At 47.1% G+C, this 26,265-nt stretch overlaps 1 protein-coding gene across 3 annotated transcripts in view; it reads left to right on the top strand.

Moving 5' to 3' along the window:
- Window positions 1-26,265, top strand: part of LOC122379871 (band 7 protein AAEL010189-like) — a 57,733-nt gene that overhangs the window by 5,876 nt on the left and 25,592 nt on the right. The window contains exons 1-2 of one of the 3 annotated variants that reach the window (XM_043362432.1): window positions 5,327-5,521; window positions 8,258-8,441. In XM_043362432.1, the coding sequence (XP_043218367.1) occupies window positions 8,279-8,441 (163 nt within the window). In that variant the 5' untranslated portion in view covers window positions 5,327-5,521; window positions 8,258-8,278. Of the gene's footprint in view, window positions 1-5,326; window positions 5,522-8,257; window positions 8,442-22,763; window positions 23,144-26,265 lie in introns of those variants that run through there. The other 2 variants (XM_043362433.1, XM_043362434.1) reach the window with 2 other exon arrangements.

Below are 26,265 nucleotides of genomic sequence, written 5' to 3'. Positions count from 1 at the left end.
CCTACCCTAACCTACCCTACCCTTCCCTACAATACCCTACCCTACCCTACCCTACAATCCCCTACCCTACCCTACCATACCCTACCGTACCCTACCCTACCCCTACCCTACCCTACCCTTACACTACCCTACCCTACCCTACCCTACCCTACACTACACTACCACCGACAGTCCAAGTTTCAGCTAAATCGGCCCAGAAACGGCTGAGATATTGCAAAAACAAATTAATTGTATTTACTGGCGAATCCCCTTGGCGAGCGGTGCCCGGCGCCGGTATTCAATGTCAAAGTTCAACGACCTCCCGGCTCTGATTTCGCTCAGTTTTGCAAACGAAGAAACTGAGCCTAAAGCACGTGCCTTCTGCTCGGCGCCGGTCGCGGCCCCACCACGTGCACACCGCTGAACCCACCCCCTCGAAAATTTAATACGACAAATAAGTGCACGCGTCCGACTTACAGCGAAAATTTCACCCCCGTAGCCCTTACCGTTCCCGAGCAATAGTCTGTTGCCGATTCTAGTGTAAACCCAATGGCACACCACGTGAGCGCGCGCCACGGGCGCACCCCCGGCCGCATCGTGCCCAAAATTTAATACGACCTGTTGAATGACGTGACCCACGAGCCGTGAAAATTTTACCCCCCTGCGTCAATCGACGGCGCCGCTATAAGCGTTTTTGGGCGTTACCCCGACGGCGGATTTTTTAGGATTTATAATATAGACTAGAGGTACAGGTTTACGCGATAACTGTATGTTTTGATTTATGTTATGTTACGGGTGCATTAGTTTGGGTGATTGACTTGTATTTTTAGCTGTATTATTTGGGTGGATTTGGGTAGCTGTTTTTAATTGAACTGTAAGGGATGGTGATAGTTGCGGGGTGTTCCAGTGTTTTGTATGTTGGGCCCTTTTTGAACTCAACCCTACCCCTACCCTACCCCTACCCTACCTCTACCCTACCCTCCCTATCCTACCCTACCCCCTACCCTACCCTACCCTACCCTACCCTACCCTACCCTACTACCCTACCATACCCTACCCTACCCTACCCTACTACCCTACCCAACCCTACCCTACCCTACTACCCTACCCTACCCTATCCTACTACCCTACCCTACCCTACCCTACCATACCATACCCTACCCTACTACCCTATACCTACCCTACCCTACCCTACCTAACTCTACCCTACCATACCCTACCCTACTACCCTACCCAACCCTACCTTACCCTACCCTACCCTACCCTACCCTACCCTAGTCCCTACCCTGCCCTACCCTACTACCCTACCCTACCTTACCCTACCTTACCCTACCCTACCCTACCCTACCCTACCCTACCCTTACACTACCCTACCCTACCCTACCCTACCCTACCCTTACCCTACCCTACCCTACCCTACCCTTACACTACCCTACCCTACCCTACCCTACCCTACCCTACCCTACCCTACCCTACCCCTTGTGTCGGCCCTTACACTACCCTACCCTACCCTACCCTACCCTACACTACCACCGACAGTCCAAGTTTCAGCTAAATCGGCCCAGAAACGGCTGAGATATTGCAAAAGCAAATTAGTTGTATTTACTGGCGAATCCTCTTGCGAGCGGTGCCTTGTGTCGGCCTTCGTTGTCAAAGGTCAATGACCTCCCGGCTCTGATGCTTTCCACTCAGTTTTTTAAGCGAACAACTGAGCCTAAAGCACGTGCCCTCTGCTCGGCGCCGGTCGCGGCCCTAATGCTAACCCTATGGCGCACATGAGCACGCGCCACGGGCGCACCCCTGGCCGCATCGTGCCCAAAATTTAATACGACCTGTTGAATGACGTGACCCACGAGCCGTGAAAATTTCACCCTCCTGCGTCAATCGACGGCGCCGCAATAAGCCTTTTTGGGCGTAACCCCGACGGCGGACTTTTTAGGATTTATAATATAGACTAGAGGTACAGGTTTACGCGATAACTGTATGTTTTGATATGAGTATGATTAACGGATGCATTAGTTTGGGTGTAGAAACTTGCACTTTTATTGGTATTATTTGTGAAGATCTGGGTAACTGCTTTTAATTGAACTGTAAAGTATGATGGTGATGCATGCGAGTTGTTCGAGCCCTTTGTAAGTTAGGATGTTACTCAATTCAACCCTACCCTACCCTACCCTACCCTACCTACCCTACCTAACTCTACCCTACCCTACCCTACCATACCTTACCCTAGTCCCTACCCTACCCTACCCTACCCTACCCTACCCTACCCTACCCTACCCTACCCTACCCTACCCTACCCTACCCCTTCCCCTACCCCTACCCTAACCTACCTACCCTACCTACCCTACCCCTACCCCTACCCCTACCCTACCCTACCCTACCTACCCTACCTACCCTACCTAACTCTACCCTACCCTACCCTACCTTACCCTAGTCCCTACCCTACCCTACCCTACCCTACCCTACCCTACACTACCCTAACCTACCCTACCCTACCATACCCTACCCTACCCTACCCTACCCTACCCTAACCTACCCTACTCTACCCTACCCTACCCTACCCTACCATAACCTACCCTAACCTACCCTACCCTACCCTACCATACCCTACCCTACCCCTACATTACCCTACCCTACCCCTACACTACCCTACCCTACCCTACACTACCCTACACTACCACCGACAGTCCAAGTTTCAGCTAAATCGGCCCAGAAACGGCTGAGATATTGCAAAAACAAATTTATCGTATTTACTGGCGAATCCCCTTGGCGAGGGGTGCCTTGTGTCGGCCTTCGTTGTCAAAGGTCAACGACCTCCCGGCTCTGATGCTTTTCATTCAGTTTTCTAAGCGAACAACTGAGCCTAAGGCACGTGCCTTCTGCTCGGCGCCGGTCGCGGCCGCACCACGTGCACACCGCTGAACCCACACCCTCGAAAATTTTATACGACAATTGAGTGCACGCGTCCGACTTACAGCGAAAATTTCACCCCCGTAGCCCTTACCGTTCCCGAGCAATAGCCTGTTGCCGATTCTAGTGTAAACCCTATGGCACACCACATGAGCACGCGCCACGGGCGCACCCCCGGCCGCATCGTGCCCAAAATTTAATACGACCTGTTGAATGACGTGACCCACGAGCCGTGAAAATTTCACCCTCCTGCATGAATTGACGGCTTTGCAATGAGCGTTTTTGGGCGTAACCCCGACGGCGGACTTTTTAGGATTTATAATATAGATGGCTGGCTATACGTTCGAACACTTCAGCATGAAACGTTATTTAAAGTATCATGAATTATATTTATTCACTTTCGATGACAACACAAAAGCAAATATTCTAAATAGCCAGACGTTTCGGCCTCAGGGTGCCTTCGTCAGTGACAATCGAGATACTAATACCTTAATAAATTAATCAATCTTTTACACTTTCAAAATACACATGACCAGGACATTTTTCAACCATTCTGCACATGACACTAACTCGAGATTATCAAAAAACTAAATACACATTTTTGACACGTTCAACTTTTAAAACATGACCTTTCGATAAGATGATAATTGATATGCTCCCCTTCTTTTTCTCTTATACAAACATACACAGCACAATTGTCGGATATAGCTGTTATCAGATGTCGTTCATTCGTATTCTTCCTTTCGAGATTCATTCTTAAATGTTTCATATTTTTTTTCTCTTCTTCTTCTTCTTTTCGTTTTCCTTTCTACGTTTTCTTAGTTTTTACGGAGCGAGCGAAGCGAGCGGAGTCTCATACTGAATTAAGGGAAAATCCTGAGTATGAGCGGCCGGCCGGCCGGCCGGCCGGCCGTGGGGACGCTCTTCAAAAGCTAATATCTTAGGAACGGGACATCCGATTGACAAGCGGTCTTCTTTACTGAATGTCACTTGGACGTAAAAGTTCTGTGGTGTGATGGCCACCATGCGTTCTTGCCAACCACCGCACGTGGCGCGTGATAAAGTTGGACATTTTTTAAGAACCCCCAAAATTGCAACCTCAATAACGGCACAACGGTTGGGCCGATTGAATTGAAACTCGGTTCACAGTTAGGTCTCCATCAGATAATTCATCTGCATGTGTTAAGGTTGGGGTGCTACAGCACGTGCGCACGTGCAGGGGGCGCTCCCAGATCTCGAGAACGGCTGGGCCGATAGCGCTCAAATTTGGTACACGGTTGGGGACCAGTTAGTAGGGTGCCGTGCAAAAGTCAGTTTGGACCCCGCTTGCACGTGCGCACGTGCAGTGTGCCGCTTCCAGATCTCGAGAACGGCTAGGCCGATTGCGCTGAAATTTGGCACATCGCTAAAGACCGGTTAGTAGGGTGCAGTGCACAAGTTAGTTGGAGGTACCCCCTCGCAATTTCGCACGTGCAAGGCCCATCCTCTCGCTCGCTCCGTTGGTCGCCCAAAAGGCGTTTTACTGGTCTTTAACGCCATTTTGGCTCCGGATTTGGCCCATGTAAAGAAGCCTGGCTTCTCATTCACTGTGTTTTCCAAAGAGATGTGAGCTGCTTCCAAAGCCTTTCGTATTGATTTGGACATTCCTTTTTCTATGACTTCAGCCTGGTTCCAGTTCGGTAAAGTTTCACATTTTTCGATGTGTAAGACCATTGCATTTGAACGATTGTGATTTCGTACGTCACGCTTATGCTCTTTGAGTCTTGTTTCTAAACCTCTTCCAGTTTCTCCTATGTACGACTTACTGCAGGCTCTCGAGCCTGTATTGTGCTGTGTATGTTTGTATAAGAGAAAAAGAAGGGTAGCATATCAATTATCATCTTATCGAAAGGTCATGTTTTAAAAGTTGAACGTGTCAAAAATGTGTATTTAGTTTTTTGATAATCTCGAGTTAGTGTCATGTGCAGAATGGTTGAAAAATGTCCTGGTCATGTGTATTTTGAAAGTGTAAAAGATTGATTAATTTATTAATGTATTAGTATCTCGATTGTCACTGACGAAGGCACCCTGAGGCCGAAACGTCTGGCTATTTAGAATATTTGCTTTTGTGTTGTCATCGAAAGTGAATAAATATCACAATGTCTGACACGATATCATGAGTTAATAATTTTCTAGCATTGCATCTACACGTTTTTTTGCTTATTAGTCGATTTCAAATAAGAATTAATTGTGACGGACTGCATTCACTCATGGATTTCATACAGTCTCCAGACAGGCACCTTATCAAAGTTAGGTTAGTAAGGCAATAACCACTCAACGATTAACTGCATGATGATAACCCACTTCTTTTGCAAGGGTCATTTGCAGAGGTTGAATAGCGTGCCGCTATGGCCTACTTAACAGTTTCCAAGGTTTAAAAAACGAAGGCCCTACTGAGGCTAATTGAATCCTTTCTGACTCTCCGACGAACAGTTTGCAGATTGCTTGCATTGAGACAATTCATTTCATCTGTATTACTAAGCTCAAACGAACGAAAACTAAAGCGATTTTTAACTTTGTCTTACTTACCCAATTAGCATAAGGAAATCGGAATGCCATTGACATAGATACGTAATTCATCTTCAGTAAGGTAATTAAATGTTTAATCTGGTGAAATTGCTACATGAGTCAATTTTTCTAAATGCATACGGTCTGTGCTACGGTTAAAAATGATTTGCAATTTTCGATGAACGCTAATTTATAAAGTGCAAGTCGATACATTCCATTCATTTTTGAAACCGCATGCTTCAAACCAGCCTTTGATATCGGCAATAGATAATAAAGTAACGTAACAAACATCCCACAGCTCTCACTGAACCCTCAATTTCGCCATGTTTCACTATCAAAATTATTGATGGAGTTAAGTGCTTGTGCGAGGAACATTGTAATAGTTATTTGAAAATATATAAGCATGACCTTTCCTCGATATTGAATAAAAAAGTGCCGAAAAATGTACTTTATTTATAGAAAATATGTGATATTTCGGCCACTGGCCTTTGTCGAACATATATAATCAAGATAAACAATAGTTTCGTTTCGCCGCATCGCGTTCCAACTGCCTCTACAAAATTACGTACATCAGTTCGTGACAAAATCGATATCGTACCACTATAACAAAGTACTATAATTCCGTTGAAAGATGAAAACTCTATCTATGAGTACACAGGTTTAGATACACCTACCGGCCAATAACAATACCTATAATCAGGTTTAGATACCTTCATAAAGCTAGACAAACATGACAAAGGCTTTAGACCGAAAGAAAGTAAGGACAGTTTAAGACGAAATTATCCTAACATCTGTGAAGACCGCGTGCGGAAGGTGAGTCTATACAAATCAAATGAAAACAAGCACATCAATAAACAATCCAAATCACTCACATATATCTCAAGGCAGTACGCACAACACATATACACACATGTACATACATATAATTTCACAGGATAGGCCATGACGAGTCGTTACTGTTTAGATGTGGGCGGTGGTTCCTGATCATCAAAGACTCGGCTATTTTTCGATCCGGGTGGTCCTTAGACCTGTACATGACTTTCACAGTGAGAGGTACTTTGCCATCTACTGAAATATTGGAGTGGGAGGCCTGGAAATGTTCTCCCATGGGAGTATCTGGAGTTCTATTTTTGAGGTCACGTACATGCTCGTTGAAGCGCAGTCGCAGGGGGCGCTTCGTTTCACCTATGTACACACAGTCATGTCCATTCTGGCGACAAAGTTCACATCTAATCTCATATACAACATTTTTCTGTGTACAATCCCCCACGAACCCAGTTGAACATGTGTGGCATCTCCCACCCCCCGGACAGGCTGGCTTCGACATAGCGGATCGTACTAATTTGTTTTTTATTTTCTCCTTGTTTTAGAAGAGGATGAGCCTCTTCTAAAACAAGGATTCGGTCCTTAGACCTGTACATGACTTTCACAGTGAGAGGTACTTTGCCATCTACTGAAATATTGGAGTGGGAGGCCTGGAAATGTTCTCCCATGGGAGTATCTGGAGTTCTATGCAACTCCATCATTCTATGCAACATAGACGAGGAGCTGCTGTGCAAGATAAAAAGTAAGGTGAAAAGATCAGGCTTAGACATACGGGTGGCGTGGCAAAACAAGGAGAAAATAAAAAACAAATTAGTACGATCCGCTATGTCGAAGCCAGCCTGTCCGGGGGGTGGGAGATGCCACACATGTTCAACTGGGTTCGTGGGGGATTGTACACAGAAAAATGTTGTATATGAGATTAGATGTGAACTTTGTCGCCAGAATGGACATGACTGTGTGTACATAGGTGAAACGAAGCGCCCCCTGCGACTGCGCTTCAACGAGCATGTACGTGACCTCAAAAATAGAACTCCAGATACTCCCATGGGAGAACATTTCCAGGCCTCCCACTCCAATATTTCAGTAGATGGCAAAGTACCTCTCACTGTGAAAGTCATGTACAGGTCTAAGGACCACCCGGATCGAAAAATAGCCGAGTCTTTGATGATCAGGAACCACCGCCCACATCTAAACAGTAACGACTCGTCATGGCCTATCCTGTGAAATTATATGTATGTACATGTGTGTATATGTGTTGTGCGTACTGCCTTGAGATATATGTGAGTGATTTGGATTGTTTATTGATGTGCTTGTTTTCATTTGATTTGTATAGACTCACCTTCCGCACGCGGTCTTCACAGATGTTAGGATAATTTCGTCTTAAACTGTCCTTACTTTCTTTCGGTCTAAAGCCTTTGTCATGTTTGTCTAGCTTTATGAAGGTATCTAAACCTGATTATAGGTATTGTTATTGGCCGGTAGGTGTATCTAAACCTGTGTACTCATAGATAGAGTTTTCATCTTTCAACGGAATTATAGTACTTTGTTACAGTGGTACGATATCGATTTTGTCACGAACTGATGTACGTAATTTTGTAGAGGCAGTTGGAACGCGATGCGGCGAAACGAAACTATTGTTTATCTTGATTATATATGTTCGACAAAGGCCAGTGGCCGAAATATCACATATTTTCTATAAATAAAGTACATTTTTCGGCACTTTTTTATTCAATATCGAGGAAAGGTCATGCTTATATATTTTCAAATGTTTCACTATCCTTGTATTCATAGGCGGCGGAACGGGGAGGGCACCGGGGCACCGTGCCCCCCTTTGATTTTGGCATTTTAACATTAGCCCTATGGGCGTTGCATGGAAAGAATAGGACCAAAAGTCGGCAGTGCCCCTCGCCCCTTAATTGAAGGCTTAATTGAAGGCGCTACTTGTATTTACCGCACCTGGCGACTCTGACCATCAATTCTCGTGCTGTTACAGACTGTGCTCTGACTTCAGTCGATGGTGAGGAGTATCAGCGTGTCTCCCGAGCCCTCCAAGGACCTGGAGATGCACGGCCACAAGGAGATGCACGAGCCGGCCTTCAGCCAGGCGTCGCCCTCCTCCCAGGCGCCGATTGTCGTCAACGAACACTCGGGCGTGCTGTTCGGCGGCGAGAACTCAGGTGAGGGCGCCGGTCTTGGTTCGGAGTGGCTGGGGGGAGGTAGACTTGACGTGAGGACGGAGAAGACGGTATTGTTATTTTCAACTGCCCTTATTTTTAGAGAGTCTTACTATCATTTACTATTTTGGAATAAAAACCGCGATGCTGTTGGCATGGATCGAATTTCGGTGAGACTAAATTTAGACGTTTTGTTCTTTTTTTTACCCAGCACGATACGTGATTTATTTGCCGTCTTGATGAGCATTTTTGCCACGCATGCTTTCCAGTAAGGGGCCATCGTTGTTATAATAAATGCAGCGCTTAATTCTCCCCGGGAGATTAATCGAAGGACCCTTGAATGCCAATATGTCTGGATATTGCACTTATACGATATTGTTCACTCTTGACATTTGCTACGCGTCGCTTTTGATGAACGAATGATTGACTTTCGATAATTATATGAAAACCTCTGTCAATTTCCTGCCATGGGTGATTGAGATGGTAACGACACATTGATTCTAGCTCGCGTTATTTAAATGGTCGCTGATAGCTTATATTACCAAGGCTATAGTTTTTGAACAAAAAAAGTAAGGTCTATTGTCTAGCACTCTTGTGTTTGAAAAGGTATGTTTTTTTCATGGATTATATATTTTTATTAATGTAACACTTACAGGAAAATGTTTCACACAAATGAAGTTCGACTGCGTCATGCATTGTTACGAACTTTGTTACGTTTGGACTTCGCTTTAATATCACAAACAATCAACCGTGAATGCCGTCACGCAAAGCAATAATGAGGCATAATTCAGCATATGAAAAGTGCTATCGCCATTCTCACGCAATGATAAACTCATGCCAGCAAGTACCGGCCATGCCAACAACTGCCGAAGGAAAGTTTCTCAGCCATTATGCGAGCGCGTGCCAACAGCCGCTCAGAAGACACGGCGTATTGTCACAGCCCTTCGTTCAGTGCCTGTCGCCGGCGTTGACCGACACATTTCCCAGATGAGTGCCATGAGAACCGGCGCGCGGCCGGCGGTCAAGATCGCGGCACCCTCGGGTTTGGGTGCTGATCGATTGTTGTTAGGTGGTAGCACCAATACGGTGGCGGTCGGCAGGCGGGGCGTCGATGGGGGCCGGCTGAGGTGGCGACCGCGGCCACCGGCACACCTGGCACCTGTGCGTGTCATCAGTGGTCGAGCACCCGCTGCCGCTGCAAACACGCTCCTCGGGAACGACTAGTGAGGCTAAACTCATAACCAGCAATGCAGAGCATCAAGACGCCCTACCGTGATGTCGGTGAGTGGACGGCGCGCTCCTGTGTGTGTTTTTGGTCGTTATAGCTACCCACGGCGATGACGTAAAGCTGTCACAGCGCATGTCAATATCGTTAGTTCGAGGAAAAGGGCCGTGGGAGCCTGCGATAAGGTGTTTATAGAGCACTTGGCAGTGTAAAAATGTCTCGCGGAAAATGGTTAGTGGATTGATGGATAGTGAGCCGAAGAGATCGCAATAATGGGTTATAATCGGTTTACGGCAAGCTGTTCGGAGGATTTTCGTCCACAGCAGCCGCACCAATCGAATTAACCCAGCCGCTTATATAAATGTGACCACAGCCGGCAACGGATTAATTCAAAACACCCTCAAAAGAAAGATGCATCAGACTTGGCATTGTGCTCAAATCATTGGTAATGATTTGTTTGTGTTGGATAAGGATTTGGAGATTTTGGAAATAAGGAATGAAAAGTATTCGACTCAGTTCTCACATTTTTTTTATATCCGTCGTCTTTTCCAGAACAGGGAAGGAATATTGTATTTTTGCCTTAAATCCTGGGTAATTCTGCCATTACTTACAAGCGTAGCCATTGCGCTTACAAAATGAAATGGATTTCTTTCACCCGCGTCACGTGTGCTTTGCAAAACAAGCAGTAGTAAACGACTTGATAACGTCGGCTGGAATGTAAATTTTGTTTCACTTCTTATGATTACCATCACGTCCAAGTCAACACTACAGTGGGGTAGTACCGTAGTACCTAGTAGGTACACTATAAACATGCTTTGGCTTACGTTGATGCTATATGTAAATAGCAAAATCAGTGAACGCAGAAGCCAGGATGTTTACTTCTTGATGTAATGAATAGAGAAACCAGCAAGACAAAAAAAAAAATTGCTGGTGTATGTAACCCAGAAGCAATGTTTTGATGGACTGTTGAGTGCGATAGATTGCATGTATGATTTCAGCACCGACCAGTTAAAAACTCAGTCATGGGTGATATGTTGGATGGGTAAGTCTGCAAAACAAGAATCACTAGCCAGGTCCTAGCTGACCACATGTGCAACTTTTCCCGGTCGCTGTTAAAATGTCACCATCTTTTAGTACTGCAGTCCGTAATTTTTCTACCGGCGACAGCTGTAGCTAGTGAATCATTTTCAGCCTCCTCGACCTTCAGCGTCTGAGCGGCAAAACAGGGAGAGAGGGAGAGAGAGAGAGAGAGAAAGAGAGAGAGAGAGAGAGAGAGAGAGAGAGAGAGAGAGAGAGAGAGAGGAGAGATAGGGAGAGAGACAGAGACCTGCCGCCTCAAGCAACTTGTAGCATGTTGTTTGTTGAAGCTTGCAGCAGTTTGATGATAGGGTTGAATGCCCAAGAGACCTCGGCATCTCGCTCACATTTATTTGTTTATTTCTTTATTTGTTTTGGTCTCCCTGAATAAAACATTGCGCTGTATGAATGTAGCAATAGAGGAGCTTAAAAGTGAACTGAAAGTAAGTATCCCTTCTTGAAAAAGTCACTGTATCAGCAGCGTTGCCCTCAGCAGCCCCCCCCCCCCGCACGGACAATACACATGCGGCTATGATACATTGTCATAAATAATACTTTTTCTGTTTTTGTCTTCATATCTATATTTATTCATACATAACCTGGCCGGGCCCGGGGGTAATTCTAACCACGCCTGGTGGGCGTTTTTCGGCCCCTCCATATCTTACTCAGTAAATAAGAGAGGCAGAGCGAGGGAAACAAAAGCGGTATCAAACAAAAGATCATTAAAGACGATTCTGAAGCACCTAAAATTTTTTACCATAGGGGCGAATTTTCAAGTTCAGGGGTCAAGTTCAAATCCAAACCAGCAATTTAACACGCGCACCGACGGGGGGAGGCGGATATCCGCCCCCCCCCCCCCGAGGGTTTTCGCGAACAGCGGGAAAACCACGGCGCTACGCGCCGAGAAATTTGGTACGACTATTCTCTCATCAATTTTACACATGGTGTGCAAGTTTGAACCTCCTAACTTTTAAGGTCAGGTCACCAGGTCACACCACCCAACCTCAAGTCACTTTTTTGCAACTGTCACCGTGCCAGAGCTACAGTAGATGTCGGAGGCCTTTGAAAGTCGCAGGATGTTATTAGATCATTAGTAGCTACAATATGTATATCTGGGAATTTTGATATATGTGACCTAAGGTGAGGTCAATTTCTCGACCTCCCCATTATAAGTCAATGGGGGAAAATCAACTCCCTGTTTTTACCACTAAAACGGGTCGGAATGGCCCCATATACCATACATGACTTCATATACGATCAACCTTCACTACCTTGAGGTCTGTTTTGCTGTTGGGCAGCTATAAGGTCATGTGACGTCATCAAAGGTCACCAAAGGTTTTTTTGCCAATAACTCCGTACAGGAACAAGATACAGCCGCGCGGATGGTCTCATTGTGTTCAGCTCGTCAAGACGCATCGAATGATATACATGATGACCTCGAGGTCACGTGACCTGAGGTCAACCTTTGACCTTGACCTTTCGAGGTCAACATATATATCATTCGATGCGGATTGACAAGAGGATCACGATGGTGCCCTTAGATTGTTCCTATCTTGACTAGTTCGAAAGTTATTCGAGAAAAACTCTCTCCATATCTAGCGCCGCCATTTCGACTTTTTTGACCCCTGTGACGTCATCTTTGACCTGACCTGAAAATTACTTTAGTAAAAATTGTAGACCTTTTCCGCGTATCCCATGCCGTTTACCGCTTGTCGCTATCTTGCCTCGTTCTCGAGATCTCGGGGGGGGGGGGGAGCGGTCATCCGCCGGAATGACCGGAACGAAGTTGGCGCAGACCCCCGTCGGTGCGCGGGTTAAATAAGTAATCAAGCGAGCAGCATTATCAAGTTATAACACTGCCTTAGCTTTAGGACACTTGTTTAAGTTATTTGCAAAAGAGTTAAACCCCAGCCTGAGGTCGTTGAATTAACCTCTGACCACAGGTAGCAAAAACTATTTTGTATTTTCCCTTGATTGGGTATATGCTACACAGCGGTACTCGTAATTTGCTTATATCTATCTCTATTCTCTAAAACTCTATTTTTAGCAGCTACTTCAAGTTCATTTCTGTGATGTCAAAATGTGTCGTATAGGGGTCTAGAAAAATCAACCCTGTGACGTCATGAAGGGGCTTATACTTCAATATTTGTCCTCCAGAAGATGCCAAATTGGTGGGGGAAAACTACTGAAAGTGTCGTGCTCCTATCCCTAAACTCAGGGAGCTATCGCAAAGATTCGTCGGGGGGGGGGGGGGGGCGCCTCCCCGGAGCTGCGAGAGATGCTGAAACTGCGCATCATAACAATTGGGGTTTTCCAGTGGATTTAACGGCATAATTGCAATCGAACCTATTACAATGATTTATTGAGTGAATAATTGTTTATCAGAAAGCGGTTTCTGGTTGCACAGGAATAAACTACAGGGTGTCCCATAAGTTCGTTCTCACCTTATATTTGCATGTAAAACAGAGTACATTGCGTTTTGATATGTTAATAACCCCTCAATGTGCTCCCCGTTTCATAGGCAAACACATGAATACATGCTGCGACATGCCAACCGGCATGTTTGGCAGCATAGCAGGCTTGAAGTTAGCCCAGACTGACTTGGCATGCGCCGTGAGCTCCTCAATGCTGGAACACCGCTTCGCTTCGACGAGCCTCGATTTCAATATTCCCAACACATTTTTATGAAATTTGGATCCGATGAGTTGGCTGGGATGTGATCTTACCACACACGCTTATCACAGTCTCCTGGCACTGCTTCTAAGCTTTGCTTGACCTGTGCACTGATGCACTGTCTTGCTTGAAGATGGGCCTACGACCTCCCGGATGCCATTTTCTCCTAAAAAAATGTGGTCATACTTGCGGTTCGAGTTAAGCTAGAAAGCTGAAACTCCTACTAGATCTTCTTGGAGAAGCATTCTGCGTCCCAAGACTGTTTCTGGAGTATCAATCGCAACGTGATCAGTGTCTGGACGCATATTACCCCACATTACCGTGACCCTAGCCTTTTGCATAGGAATAAAGCGGGATGACATAAAAGCCTTTTCCGTCGCCCATATGGGACCGTTTTGGGGTTTGGACCGGTGTTTTATCTCGAGCACGGACTAGGTAGTCCAGATGACCACATTGATGTCATCGGCCCTCCAGTTTTTTTAGCCTCAGGCATAACGAAACACATGTTTTGCCATTTTAAGACGTTTTTGACTGTTTTGAGCCCTCCGGTAAGTAGAGCTTAAGTCACCTTGAGTTAGGTACCCCGAAATGATACTCTTAGACAGCTGGTAATGCATCCTGAAAAGCCTGTTTACCAACTTTCTAACGCTAAGACCTTTTTGACGGCCATTTTGGCGCCACACAGTTTTGGCCACATGGCTCACTCGTGAAAGCTGACAAAAAAGAGCATAAACTTGCAGCGATTGACTCCCGACAAATCATCGGAGTCACTTATTGACTGTGCGTCCAGTTAGCGACAGACATTGGCTACATACTGGATGGCCTCAATCACCCACAACCTTCGTGAATGGCCCAGTGCGGACTAAATACCGAGACGTTCCCGTATCGGAGACCTCTATGTTGCGGCGTAAGCCGTCTCCACAGGAAGTGAACTCTCTGGCAAAAAATATTTTGTCTAGACGAATTAGTTACCGTGGAGCACATTCACAGTTGCCATGGCAACCTCAAAAGCTCAGTTACAAAATAAATTAAGCGTGGCTTTAAATAAGAGAGCCTCTAAAAGAAAAATTTAGGTGAGAAGGAACTTATGGGACACCCTGTAAGCCAGTAAAATGACTCACTGAGATATGAAGGTCCTGAGACCTGAACCATGCCAGGAACATAGCAGAAAATACGCTGGATCACATGAATAGACAAACGGAAAGCCGACGTGTCGGTGTCACCCACTAGTTCGTATGTCCCACTTTCAAATGATATGTCTTGACCGTCATGACCGCATTTGAAAGTCATTACTATTAGGTATGCAATATTTTCCTTTTTAATTATAACATCTTCTGATTTAGTGGCATGCTTGCTTAGTACAACCAAGAGCGACACATCCGCAGCAAAACCTAGAAAACCCTCCCCCAAAGGGACCCTCCCACCTTAACATTAGATTTGAGTTGAGATAGCCAACATGGGGTCCCTGGCTCACAATTACCGGTTTCGGCACTCACAACATCGAGAAATGCCTTAACCCTCGCCGGACCTATTGGTTTTCTACATACGCGCCGGCCGAGGGGGGGGGGGCGGGTACAACCCCCCCCCCCTCGCCGTTTCGCCCCTGGTGGAGCTAGCGCGTCGCGGAAAAAAACGAGCGTGTGCGCCGTTACGAGACGCAGAGATTGGTACCCGATTTTAAGGTCCTAGGTCAACCGGTGACCTCTGAGGTCAGGTCAAGTGCCCCAGGGTACGGTTCAGTTTTTGGTGAATAACTTCGCAAAAAAACGGCCGCAGAGCCGCGATTTTGGCAGCATCGTGTTCGCCTCGCTCAGGCGCGTCGAATCATATATTTTTTGTTCGGGTCAGGTCAACTTAGGGTGTTGACCTCAGGTCAAGGTCAGGTCAGCACCCCCAGGTCACGAAGTTGGTCGAAAGAGGTCATGTCGCATATCATTCGATTCGGCAGGTCTTCCTGAGTCCATTGGTGGCTTTCTTAACTCGCTAGCTCAATTTGATCGGGAGTTATTGACGAAAAACTAATATGACCTTGATGACGTCATAAATGACGTCACGGAAGGTCAGCATTGCAAAAGTGACGCATCTAACCTTCCTTGCAAGGAGTGCATCAAATCACGATTCTGTGTGCTTGAGATAGCTTTGGAGATCGTTCCCGGCGCCAGAATAGCAGTTTTCATTTTTCCCCATTGACTTATAATGGTGAGGTCACGAAAATGACCTGACCTCATATGACCTTTAGGGAAAATCCGAGATATGCAAGTTGTGAGACTCATAATGGATACTAGATCCTGCAAGTTTCATTTCCCTGTGACATTTCCTCTGGCAGTGAGGGCGTTGCGAAGTTGCGACATCTGAAGACCGTGCAGAGGTTCACTTATGACGTCATAGGTCAGTGACCTGACCTGACCCAAAAATGCGGTTGGTGTCAAAAGATGCGGCTTGGATCAAAGGTCAGGTATGTTAACTTTCAGCTCTCTATCGCCAGCGTGTTCGGAGCTGTCGCGAAAAAATCCTATGGGGGGCGGCACCCGCCCGCCCCCTCGGCCGGCGAGGGTTAAAGGTAGTGTGCCACCTTCCAATGATTTCCCATTTTATTTTTCCTAGGATAAGAAGCTTCTGTTTTTACCTAATATCGCAAAAAAAAATAAAAATGGGCCTGGAATAGTGCCTTTTTTGCCTAAAAGTTTATCGATTTTTCGATATGTATAACAACTGTAGTGGACTGACCTGCAAACAGGCGTCGGCAACAATCGCGAATGCGGCGCACATGTGACAATAAGCAAAGGTCATTATAGAGTTACAACGTACGGGAATGACTTATCAGCTGTCTAATCGTAGACAACGCAATGTCGAACTTAAACTGTAAGCCTGTATTGGTATTGTTTCTTTAAAGGGACTATCCCACCTTCTAAAATGTTGTTAAAACCAGTTAAATTGTGCCCGACTTTATAGATTGGATGACCAGGAACACGGTTCCGGCATTTATTTTTCATTAAACATCTTAGGCTTCCCATATTCCAAACACAAACTTTCAAATATGTGACGTCACAGCCCAAAATTACCTCCTTCCCCAGGCCACATTACTGTCATAAAGCTGATTCTTTTTACTCTGTAGGCACCACAACAAAGTTCAGACCAAGTTTTAAGCGATTTTTCAACGAACAAACCCATTTAAATCAGAATGACTAAACGAGGTGACGTCACACTAACGGTCGCTCCATGTTGAAGATAGGGCCTTGCACAAGGCCCATTTTCAAATGAAGGGAACGAATTTCTTCAACACCAAGAGGCCGCGGGGGTTGCAACCTAGATAGATAGTGGTTTCTGAACCTCGCCGCAAACTTGGCTATCTCAACTCAAACCCCATGTTAAAGGTGGGATAGTCCCTTTAATTTGGCTGTCGAACATTAATTTGTGGTTTGAAATATGATTTTATGTAAAATAATTGATATGAAACAGCCGTCTCTTAAGTTATGACCCCAGTTCACCACACGCAAGCGGCAGAAATGACAATTAGTGTCATGCGGGGCAGCTGATGTAGATAGCGCAGGTGTAGTTACCTACCACCTACCTTGGTTGTTTTCTCTTTTGGCGGAAACACGGTCTCAACTTCCCCTCCTCGCTCGCCCAGGTGTCTGTGTCTGCCGATTCCTTCTTGCGTAGCTGAAAGACGCCCCGAGCAGAGGGGAAGGAGACTTGGGAAGGAATGGGGTGACGGTGGGGCGGTGGGCGGGTCTGTTAGGATCCTAGTTTTACTCTCGCTGATGCACGTTGGTGTGGAACCCGTTCGGCGTAGGAAGACTATGGTGGTGATGCTTGCCAGCGCCGCCCCTCCTTCACGGGTTCTGCTTTCTTGTTGGATTTTGCTGCTCACATATCGATTCACACATACATCACTCGCACTCAAGACTGAACAGTGAACATTCAACTCGACTAATGTGCCCCGCGCCCTTGCCGACGGCTCGCCGGCGGGCACCCGACTCCGTCTCCCGGCCGCCCGGGCGCGGCGCCGCGGCGCGGCCGTCCCGGTTACCTGACCCGGCCGGCTAAAGGTCGGACCGGCTCCGGCCGCCGCTGCCAGCCCACGGCGGGCCCGGGGAGGGGTACTACACTACATTCTGCCATTGTCGTGGCAACATGCCTGGTGAGAGCAAACACTGACATTATTTCTCTCCCATCAATATCAAAGTATTGCCCGATTATCTCGTCCAGCGCTGCCACCCGTCGAACGTTGCTCTCCCCAATTGTTCCTCCTAGGGGTCGCCGCAGTCTGCCCTGCCGCAGTCTGCCCCGACACTAATGTTCCGTGATCATCGCCGGCTCTAATACGGTCCCATTAGTGTCATGCGGGGCAGCTGATGTAGATAGCGCAGGTGTAGTTACCTACCACCTACCTTGGTTGTTTTCTCTTTTGGCGGAAACACGGTCTCAACTTCCCCTCCTCGCTCGCCCAGGTGTCTGTGTCTGCCGATTCCTTCTTGCGTAGCTGAAAGACGCCAAAGCTAAGTGGACAGGTGAGGGGATGGGACAGGGCCACTACTGCAAACAGGCGCCGCCGGAGGGGGTGTCTGCCGACCCTTATTATTTCTCAGCCTTGGCGCCGGGTCGGAAATGCATCTTTGCGTCACAGTCTGGTGCTGCCAACTGGTGTCAGGTAGGTGCGCGTTCCGTGTAGGTATACGGTCGGTGGACAGGCCCATGGCGGCAATGCAGCATAGCAGCAGGCATACGTGCATCTATAGAGTGGCACATTGCCAGCAGTGACCTGACCCCCAGTCGGTCCTCTGCAGACCGGTGCAAGGCAACACCCCCGATCAACGGCAGTCCGACCGCCGGCCACAGGCCCGTCACGGCCTTGTCAAGGGCAGCTGACGTCACGCCGAATGAGTCACCCGGCCGCCCCCCCCCCCCCCCCAGTGCGGAGGACGGTCAAGTGTCACACGCTCGCGCCTGCGCCGCTGGCAACCACGTGACCATCAGTAGCTATCGTTGCTGCCGCCGCCTGCGGCGCTACCAGCGTTGGAAGTGCCACCTAGTGCTGACGTCACGATCACACAATGGCTGGTCGGACCCGCCAAGATGGCGTCAGGGCGACAGGGCATTGGGCGTAGGCCATGGACATCAATACTGATGCCAGGCAAGCAAAGAGTATATAGGGCTAAAAAATGCATGGCAGGCTAAGAACGTCAATGCTCGGGGTTACATGAGCAGAGTTAATACGCATTACAAACGGACTACAATGGTGAGCGAATAGGAAAATCCGTTCCTGATACGCATTTACTTGCTCATGTAACCCCGGTAAATGACTGGGGCCAGGCAAGCAATGACATGGGTGGAAAGAACCATTGTAGGTACGGAAGAGGAGGTCATCCTGGTTGGCCGGGCACAAGATAAATGTACAGAAAGTCACAGGTTCATACACTGAGCAAATCACACCGGGGTGAGCTGCTCCCCAGGCACATTGCAGGTGGTGAGACACCTGATTCCAGTCAGTGTAGGGCTCGTTATGGTCAGTAATGTGGCGCCCGGCGCCCGGCCTCGGCTAGGGGGGGGGGGGGGCGCGATGGGGACAAACTCTTATCATGTATGCTATATTGAATCGCCGTTAGCGATCACATGAGTGTGTAAGGTGCAAGTGGCAATCACCACCGGCGTGTTATGGGACGCGGCGAGGAACGGGCGAGACAAAATGGCGCCCGGCGCCGGGGGGGGGGGGGGGTAATCTCCCCATGCACGCGGTGAAAGCCGTCGACAGACCTAGTTAGGTAGCAGGGAATGTCCAGTAACATACCCAGCCCCCACCGGACACGATTTGGTAGCCGAGGTCTGTGACGTCAGCCGGGCGTGAAGTTTTCCCTTCACCATAGGCTTTACACACAAACTTGCCGAAGTTCATGCCAGGATAGCCCGGCCTGAAAGTGCAAAAATGAATAAATTTTGCCCTCATTAGATTCAGTGCTTCATTTTATAACTAAAAACGTCCGTTATTAGGCCTCAATGAAGGTACAAAGTACTCAAAATCGAAATTCAAGAAGATGCTGTCCGAGCACAATCTGGTAACATCACGTGACTTCTTTTCAGCAGATTATTGATAATTTCAGGATATATTCACACGATTGCTGCCTAAAACATCATAAATAATACATTTGCAGCATTTATTACTTCCGTTTAAGTCATAACCTTGTAAAATGTAAAGTGTATCATGGTAGTCACGTGACCAAAGGTATAACAGGGGGTTGGGACAAACACTCAAAGGATTTCGAGTTTATTAATTAAATTATATAATTTTCATGGTGGAATTGAAAGATTGTATTTTTTCCTAATAGCATACAAATTTTTGTATGTAAAATATTTTCCTTACGGGTGAAATTCTCCATATAAGAAACATCAGTGACGTCACCAGGGCTTTACTCAAAACATCGGATCTACCTGTTTATTATAGGTATCTTGAACATACCTGCAGTTTTTTCGCCGGCGAGGGGCCATCGCGACCACAGTAGGATCCTAGTTTTACTCTCGCTGATGCACGTTGGTGTGGAACCCGTTCGGCGTAGGAAGACTATGGTGGTGATGCTTGCCAGCGCCGCCCCTCCTTCACGGGTTCTGCTTTCTTGTTGGATTTTGCTGCTCACATATCGATTCACACATACATCACTCGCACTCAAGACTGAACAGTGAACATTCAACTCGACTAATGTGCCCCGCGCCCTTGCCGACGGCTCGCCGGCGGGCACCCGACTCCGTCTCCCGGCCGCCCGGGCGCGGCGCCGCGGCGCGGCCGTCCCGGTTACCTGACCCGGCCGGCTAAAGGTCGGACCGGCTCCGGCCGCCGCTGCCAGCCCACGGCGGGCCCGGGGAGGGGTACTACACTACATTCTGCCATTGTCGTGGCAACATGCCTGGTGAGAGCAAACACTGACATTATTTCTCTCCCATCAATATCAAAGTATTGCCCGATTATCTCGTCCAGCGCTGCCACCCGTCGAACGTTGCTCTCCCCAATTGTTCCTCCTAGGGGTCGCCGCAGTCTGCCTGCCCTGCCGCAGTCTGCCCCGACACTAATGTTCCGTGATCATCGCCGGCTCTAATACGGTCCCATGATCAGCTGACGCATTTTTCTTGGCCGAAGTCTGAGCGCGCGGCCCGACGCACCACGCGTATTTGGAAATTCCGACCTCGACGAGCATCAGAAGCCACCTAAGTAATTTTGGGTACCTGTAGGGAATTGATTGAAGTGTACTGTGACAAAGTTTCAAAAAAATCGGTCGGAAATTTTTTGACATATCGAGGTCTTAGTGACGTCATGATTTCTGAGTTTTCGACCAAAAACGGCATATGTTCAAAAAATCATATAAAATCACAGAATAGACATACAGACATGCTGTAAACGCCATGAGACTGCCAATACCATGAACAATCAAATAGCTATCTTCGATTATTGATTATCGTTCCGCATTTTCCAAAATCCTGAACTGACAACAAAGTATGAGCAGAAGCCACCTAGCAGGCGTGTTCGAAACCGCAGGAGATGATGATGAACGGGTTTATCGAAACTTGATTGGATGAGCCTATCGGTAATAGCGATTTTAGTGTGTGCATTTATTGTTCATAGTGGTGTGAAATGTGGTTGGGGTACGACCGACAACCCGTCGGGGCGAATTTCGCACTGGGGTACTCAAAATTTGAAGAATTTAAGACGTTTCCATGAGTTTTGAAGGTATGGATAAGTTCTAAAAATCCGGTTCTCCTTATCCGGGTCATTAACTCCATATGGTCCAGGAAAGCTGGCACACTACCTTTAAATCGGAAATATTGAATTTCAAAATTGCAGCATTTTGATTCAGAGGGGCTAATGCATAGGAATACCCCTCTGAATGTGTGACGTCAGCGCAGATATCTAACGATTTTTAATGTTTGACTAAAACGTTTAGTAGCACGCGGTGGTATATGCTGCTTTGCGCGCAACAAGTGCCGCACTTTCAGCTGCCAAAGTATTGCTTCCAAATAAAGTCGCTAGGAACAGCGGAGATCCCAAAAAGTAAACAAAAGTAAAAGTCTAATATCTTGAAAACCGGTGAATATTTTTCGGTGAAATTTGGTAGATATTCGTTTTCGCTCTTTCTGAACCGAGCGACATCACTTTCATGCCAATTCATAAACTTTTTTGAAGGTGGGAGGGTCCCTTTAACCCGCGAGTTGCTGGGGGGGGGGGGTGCGTTAAACGCCCCCACTTTTTTCGCCGGGCCATAGCATAAAAACGGCGCGCGCGGCGCGCCAAATTTTGGGTACCTGTAGGGAATTGATTGAAGTGTACTGTGACAAAGTTTCAAAAAAATCGGTCGGAAAATTTTTGACATATCGAGGTCTTAGTGACGTCATGATTTCTGAGTTTTCGACCAAAAACGGCATATGTTCAAAAAATCATATAAAATCACAGAATAGACATACAGACATGCTGTAAACGCCATTAGACTGCCAATACCATAAACAATCAAATAGCTATCTTCGATTATTGATTATCGTTCCGCATTTGCCAAAATCCTGAACTGAATCTTGGCAATTTCTCGTGACTTCTTCACGACCATGATACATGCATTTCTTAAATTGAACTTTTTTAGCCAAACACGTACACATATGATAAAATGAATGTCACCATCGTGTTCTACGCCCCAAATTACCCATAAAACATGTGTCACAGGCTGCGAATATCAGTTTTGATTTTCGGGGATATGTGCCTACCCGGTTGACCTGACCTTGACCCTGACCTATGCTTGACTGACCCCTACATGGAGCTGACACTCTTGTAGGCCTTATATGATGGACTGTGCACCGTTTTGACAGACTTTATGACGAGAGGCGCCCATTGCGAAGTCCTGAAGTCCATGCTACTGAAAGCCGGATTTCAGGTGTTTGACCTGACCTTGACCCGACCTGTGACCTCAAAATTCAACTTAAAAGTAGGTACTCATCTGAAGCAACTCGTCGCGTTCTTTCGTTTGCCGCCTCGTGCGTTTCGCTGCGCCTATTGGTTCTCGAGTTATCGGCTGGGGGCGTTTAACGCCCCCCCCCCCCAGCAAACGGTGGGTGGCGAAATACCCCAGCAACTGCCGGGTTAACTACTAACTTATTCATGTCACCACACATGTAACAATCGCCCTTCTGTTTATACACCTGACCCCATTTGGGTCTCGACTATCTGCCTGTGCCGCAATGTAGGTAAGTTTGTTGAGCAACTGGGCCGCGGGTGACAACGTGTTTGGCGCCCGTCCGGCGGGCCGGGCTGGTCGATGTCTGTATCGACCACGGCGCCTGCTCGCGTATCGGTCGGACGGCCGGGTCCGCGGCGCGGCGCCGCCGAGTGGGTCCGCTCAGCCGCTCCTGGACACAGCTCTTCCGCCGCCGCCGCGTTCCGCACCGCTGCAGAACCCTCCGCGCACCAGCGGCGCCGCGGGCCTTCCTCTCTTGCATTGGCTACTAGCCTTCCACCGCTGCCGCCGCCGTCGTCGCCGCCGTCGCTCCCGTCGCTGACGCGTCCCGTCGAGTCGGTCTGCCGCATCCCGCCGGCACCCACGTGCGTGGCGACGAGCCATGTCACTACCGTCGGATAAGCTACCGCTGCGGAACGTGATGTCCCTGCCATCCAGTGCCGGGTCGCAGCGTTCGCAGCACTCACAGCAGGGCTACACGGGACGCTACCGAGACCGACAGCCCAGCGTCATGTACGGAGAAGGTGAGAGATGAGCGGAGAGAGAGAGAGAGAGAGAGAGAGAGAGAGAGAGAGAGGAGAGAGAGAGAGAGAAAGAGAGAGAGAGGGAGTGAGAGAGAAAGAGAAAGGGAGAGAGAGAAAGAGAGAGAGAGGAGAGAGAGAGAGAGAGAGAGAGAGAGAGAGAGAGAGAGAAAGAGAGAAAGGGGGAGAGAGAAAGAAGGAGGAGGAGGAGGAGGAGGAGTAGGAGGTTGTTCTCGTCTCTAGTTTCAGTCATTGCGGATGTGCGCCAAAGACATACCTAATAATGTTGGCTGTCAGCTTGGCGTCTTGTACGGAATAACAGGAAAAATGAGAATCATCCACCTATACATAGGTGAACACCCCTGACACATGTGGATGAGCTAATGGGCCGTCATGTCAGCCGAGGTTGGCGTAACGTAGAGATGAGCACATAAGCTCAGCATCATAATCTGCATCTTAACCCGCGCCCCGTTGAGGTCTGGCAGGTTCCACGTCCTGTTGGGGGGGGGGGGGGGGGGGGGCAAAGGGCCCGCGTCGTATCTCCGGACGGAACCAATGAGGGGTTCGGATAAATTCAAACGACATTCGAAAGGGCTCATCAAGATGCACAAGATATGATATCGATGACCTTGATATTTGACCTGTGACGTCACAGGGAGGTCAAACAAGGTCAAATTAGTCCAATTTACAATGACGAGAAGCCGGTCATAAAAATGAAATCTAAGCTTTCAAAATGAGTTTGGAATTTGGATATGAATCATATGATGTATATGATGCCTAGATCTTGCATGCGGATAGTCACCTGAGTGGATGATGACCTGTGACGTCACAACAGAGGTCAGCCTAGACAAATCAGAAAACACTTTCGCGAATCGTAAGGAAAGGCATGTTAAATTGCAAATATTCGAGTCTTTTTGAAGACATGTCATATATACGCAACCACAGAAACCTCCTTAACCATTTTTTGTGGACCTATGACGTCACAGGAAGGTAAAATAAGGTCAAATCGTGCCGGTTTACAACGGAAAACAATTTTTACGTAAAAGTGACTTTACTCTCGTAAGGGATCATATTCAGTCAGGAAGAGGTTGATAAGTATCATAAATAATACCTTCTCCTGACTGATTTTAAGCACAAATACCGAAAATATTGTGATGTCATAAGAACAGTCGCTACTTTGTCAGTCATTCAAATAGCCATATCTCTGTCAGTTTTAGAGATGTTTTGTTAATTTTTTTCATGTGTAAGGCCCGTAAGGGGTTCTCTGTCATGTATTCCGTTTTTTTTTCTAACTTTCCCAAATTAAAAAAAAAATATTCCAATAAATCTAAATTTTGAGTTATAAAATCCCTAGATCTAGGGATTTTTATATTTTGGAAATTTTGAGATAACCATTTTGTTTGCCATCCTTTGTTTTACCTACGGATTAATTTTTGAGTCGCCAAGTTGAAACTCTGATTTTCTGCGATTTTTCTCCGTGAACAACTTTTACGACGAAAAATCGCCGGACTTGACCTCAGTTTGACCTCTTTAGCTCGTGACCTGAGATGACCTGGGACCTGTTTTTTCAGAAGTTGTGTAAAATTGATGCCCGGAGAGGCACTGAAAGTTTCAAGTCGAAATTCGCAGCCAGCTGTTTCTGAGTTATCTGCGAAAAGCCACAGGGGGGGGGGGGGCTTGCACCCCCCCCCCCGACGGGTCGCGGGTTAATATTTTCTCTTTTGCATACCAAATGAATCGGAGATGGCTGAGAGTGGATAGTCAACTATTGGGTGGCAGTGGGTTGAACGTCGCAGTAATGACACTGAACTGACCTTGCTTATTGTCTGAAGTGTTGACGGATAACAAATCAGTGTTCTTGATATTTACATTGTCAAAATCGTGCATTTCTCATCCGTTTTCCCCGTTTTTCTGTTCACAAGGTAGGCATTCCATGCCATACGGCCAGCGTAACTAATTGTGTGGTAAAATCACTGGGTAAATTTCCGCACTCTCTACTTACAAAGGAGATAATTTGCCACTGACCAAGATCGAAGTAGTTGACGGCAGCTTTCCAAACTCTTTAGTTTCTTTATCATTAGAAACTTTCTTCACTGTTGGAAATGTGTTGCGTAATCGATTGATCATTGCTCATTGGAGGTATTGTATGAGGTGTTATTTAAAAACGTTATTCATACCAAGCGGTAGAAAAATGAATTACAGCCTTCTTGCACCATTTAACTTCGATGTGTTTTGTTCTTCAACCGCATATCACCATAGCAGCACAGCCGTAGCGCGCTCCTTATTAAATTATGCTATCATATGCCTCTTGAGACCGGTTAAATCAATTATTGAACATAATTATTGCTAAGTAATTACTGTCTGACCACTAGACAGTGCTTATTGACCGAAAAAAAAAGTTCAGTTGGGGAGGATATAGCCTTACAGCAAATTTTAGAGGTAAAATCATGCTTATAGGGCTTCGGAAGAAGGGTTTGTAACTCGTTGACCTTCAGGATCCGCCCCAATTCAATTAACCAGTGAGCTGACCGGCTAGCGGCGGATGGCTGGCGGCTACTTGTGCTGTCTTTTAGGTGACGGAGCACGACCAACTCTTTTGACACGTCCGCTGGCAAACGAGCTAGTGAGAGACTCTTTGACGGACACCCTATGGCAGAGGCAGGTTGATGATTTCATTAAACTTGTCTTGCCTCAATCCTATAGATCAACGAGAAAAGGCAGTCTGGAAAGGTTGGACGGTAGAAACAGGTAGCAGAAAGAAAAAAGAAGGAAACGGAGAGAAATAAAGACAGAGAGACAGAGAGAGAGAGAGACACAGAGAGAGAGAGGGAGCGAGAATGAGAGAGAGAGAGACAGAGAGAGAGAGAGAGAGACAGAGACAGAGAGAGAGAGAGAGAGAGAGAGAGAGGAGAGAGAGAGAGAGAGAGAGAGAGGAGAGAGAGAGAGAGAGAGAGAGAGAGGAGAGAGAGAGAGAGAGAGAGGAGAGAGAGAGAGATAGGAGAGAGAGAGAGAGAGAGAGGAAAAAGAGAAAGGGGAGAAGATATACATAGTGACGACTGACGATTGAGTACAGTCAAATCGGATGATGATCATCAACCACCAGGGCATGCTACGGTCACTGTCTA

The sequence above is a fragment of the Amphibalanus amphitrite genome, unplaced genomic scaffold (genome assembly GCF_019059575.1).
Source record: "Amphibalanus amphitrite isolate SeventyFive unplaced genomic scaffold, NRLGWU_Aamphi_draft 000085F_arrow, whole genome shotgun sequence".
Taxonomy (NCBI): domain Eukaryota; kingdom Metazoa; phylum Arthropoda; class Thecostraca; order Balanomorpha; family Balanidae; genus Amphibalanus; species Amphibalanus amphitrite.
Note: the sequence above shows the minus strand (reverse complement) of the source record. Positions and strands in the feature narration are given on the sequence as shown.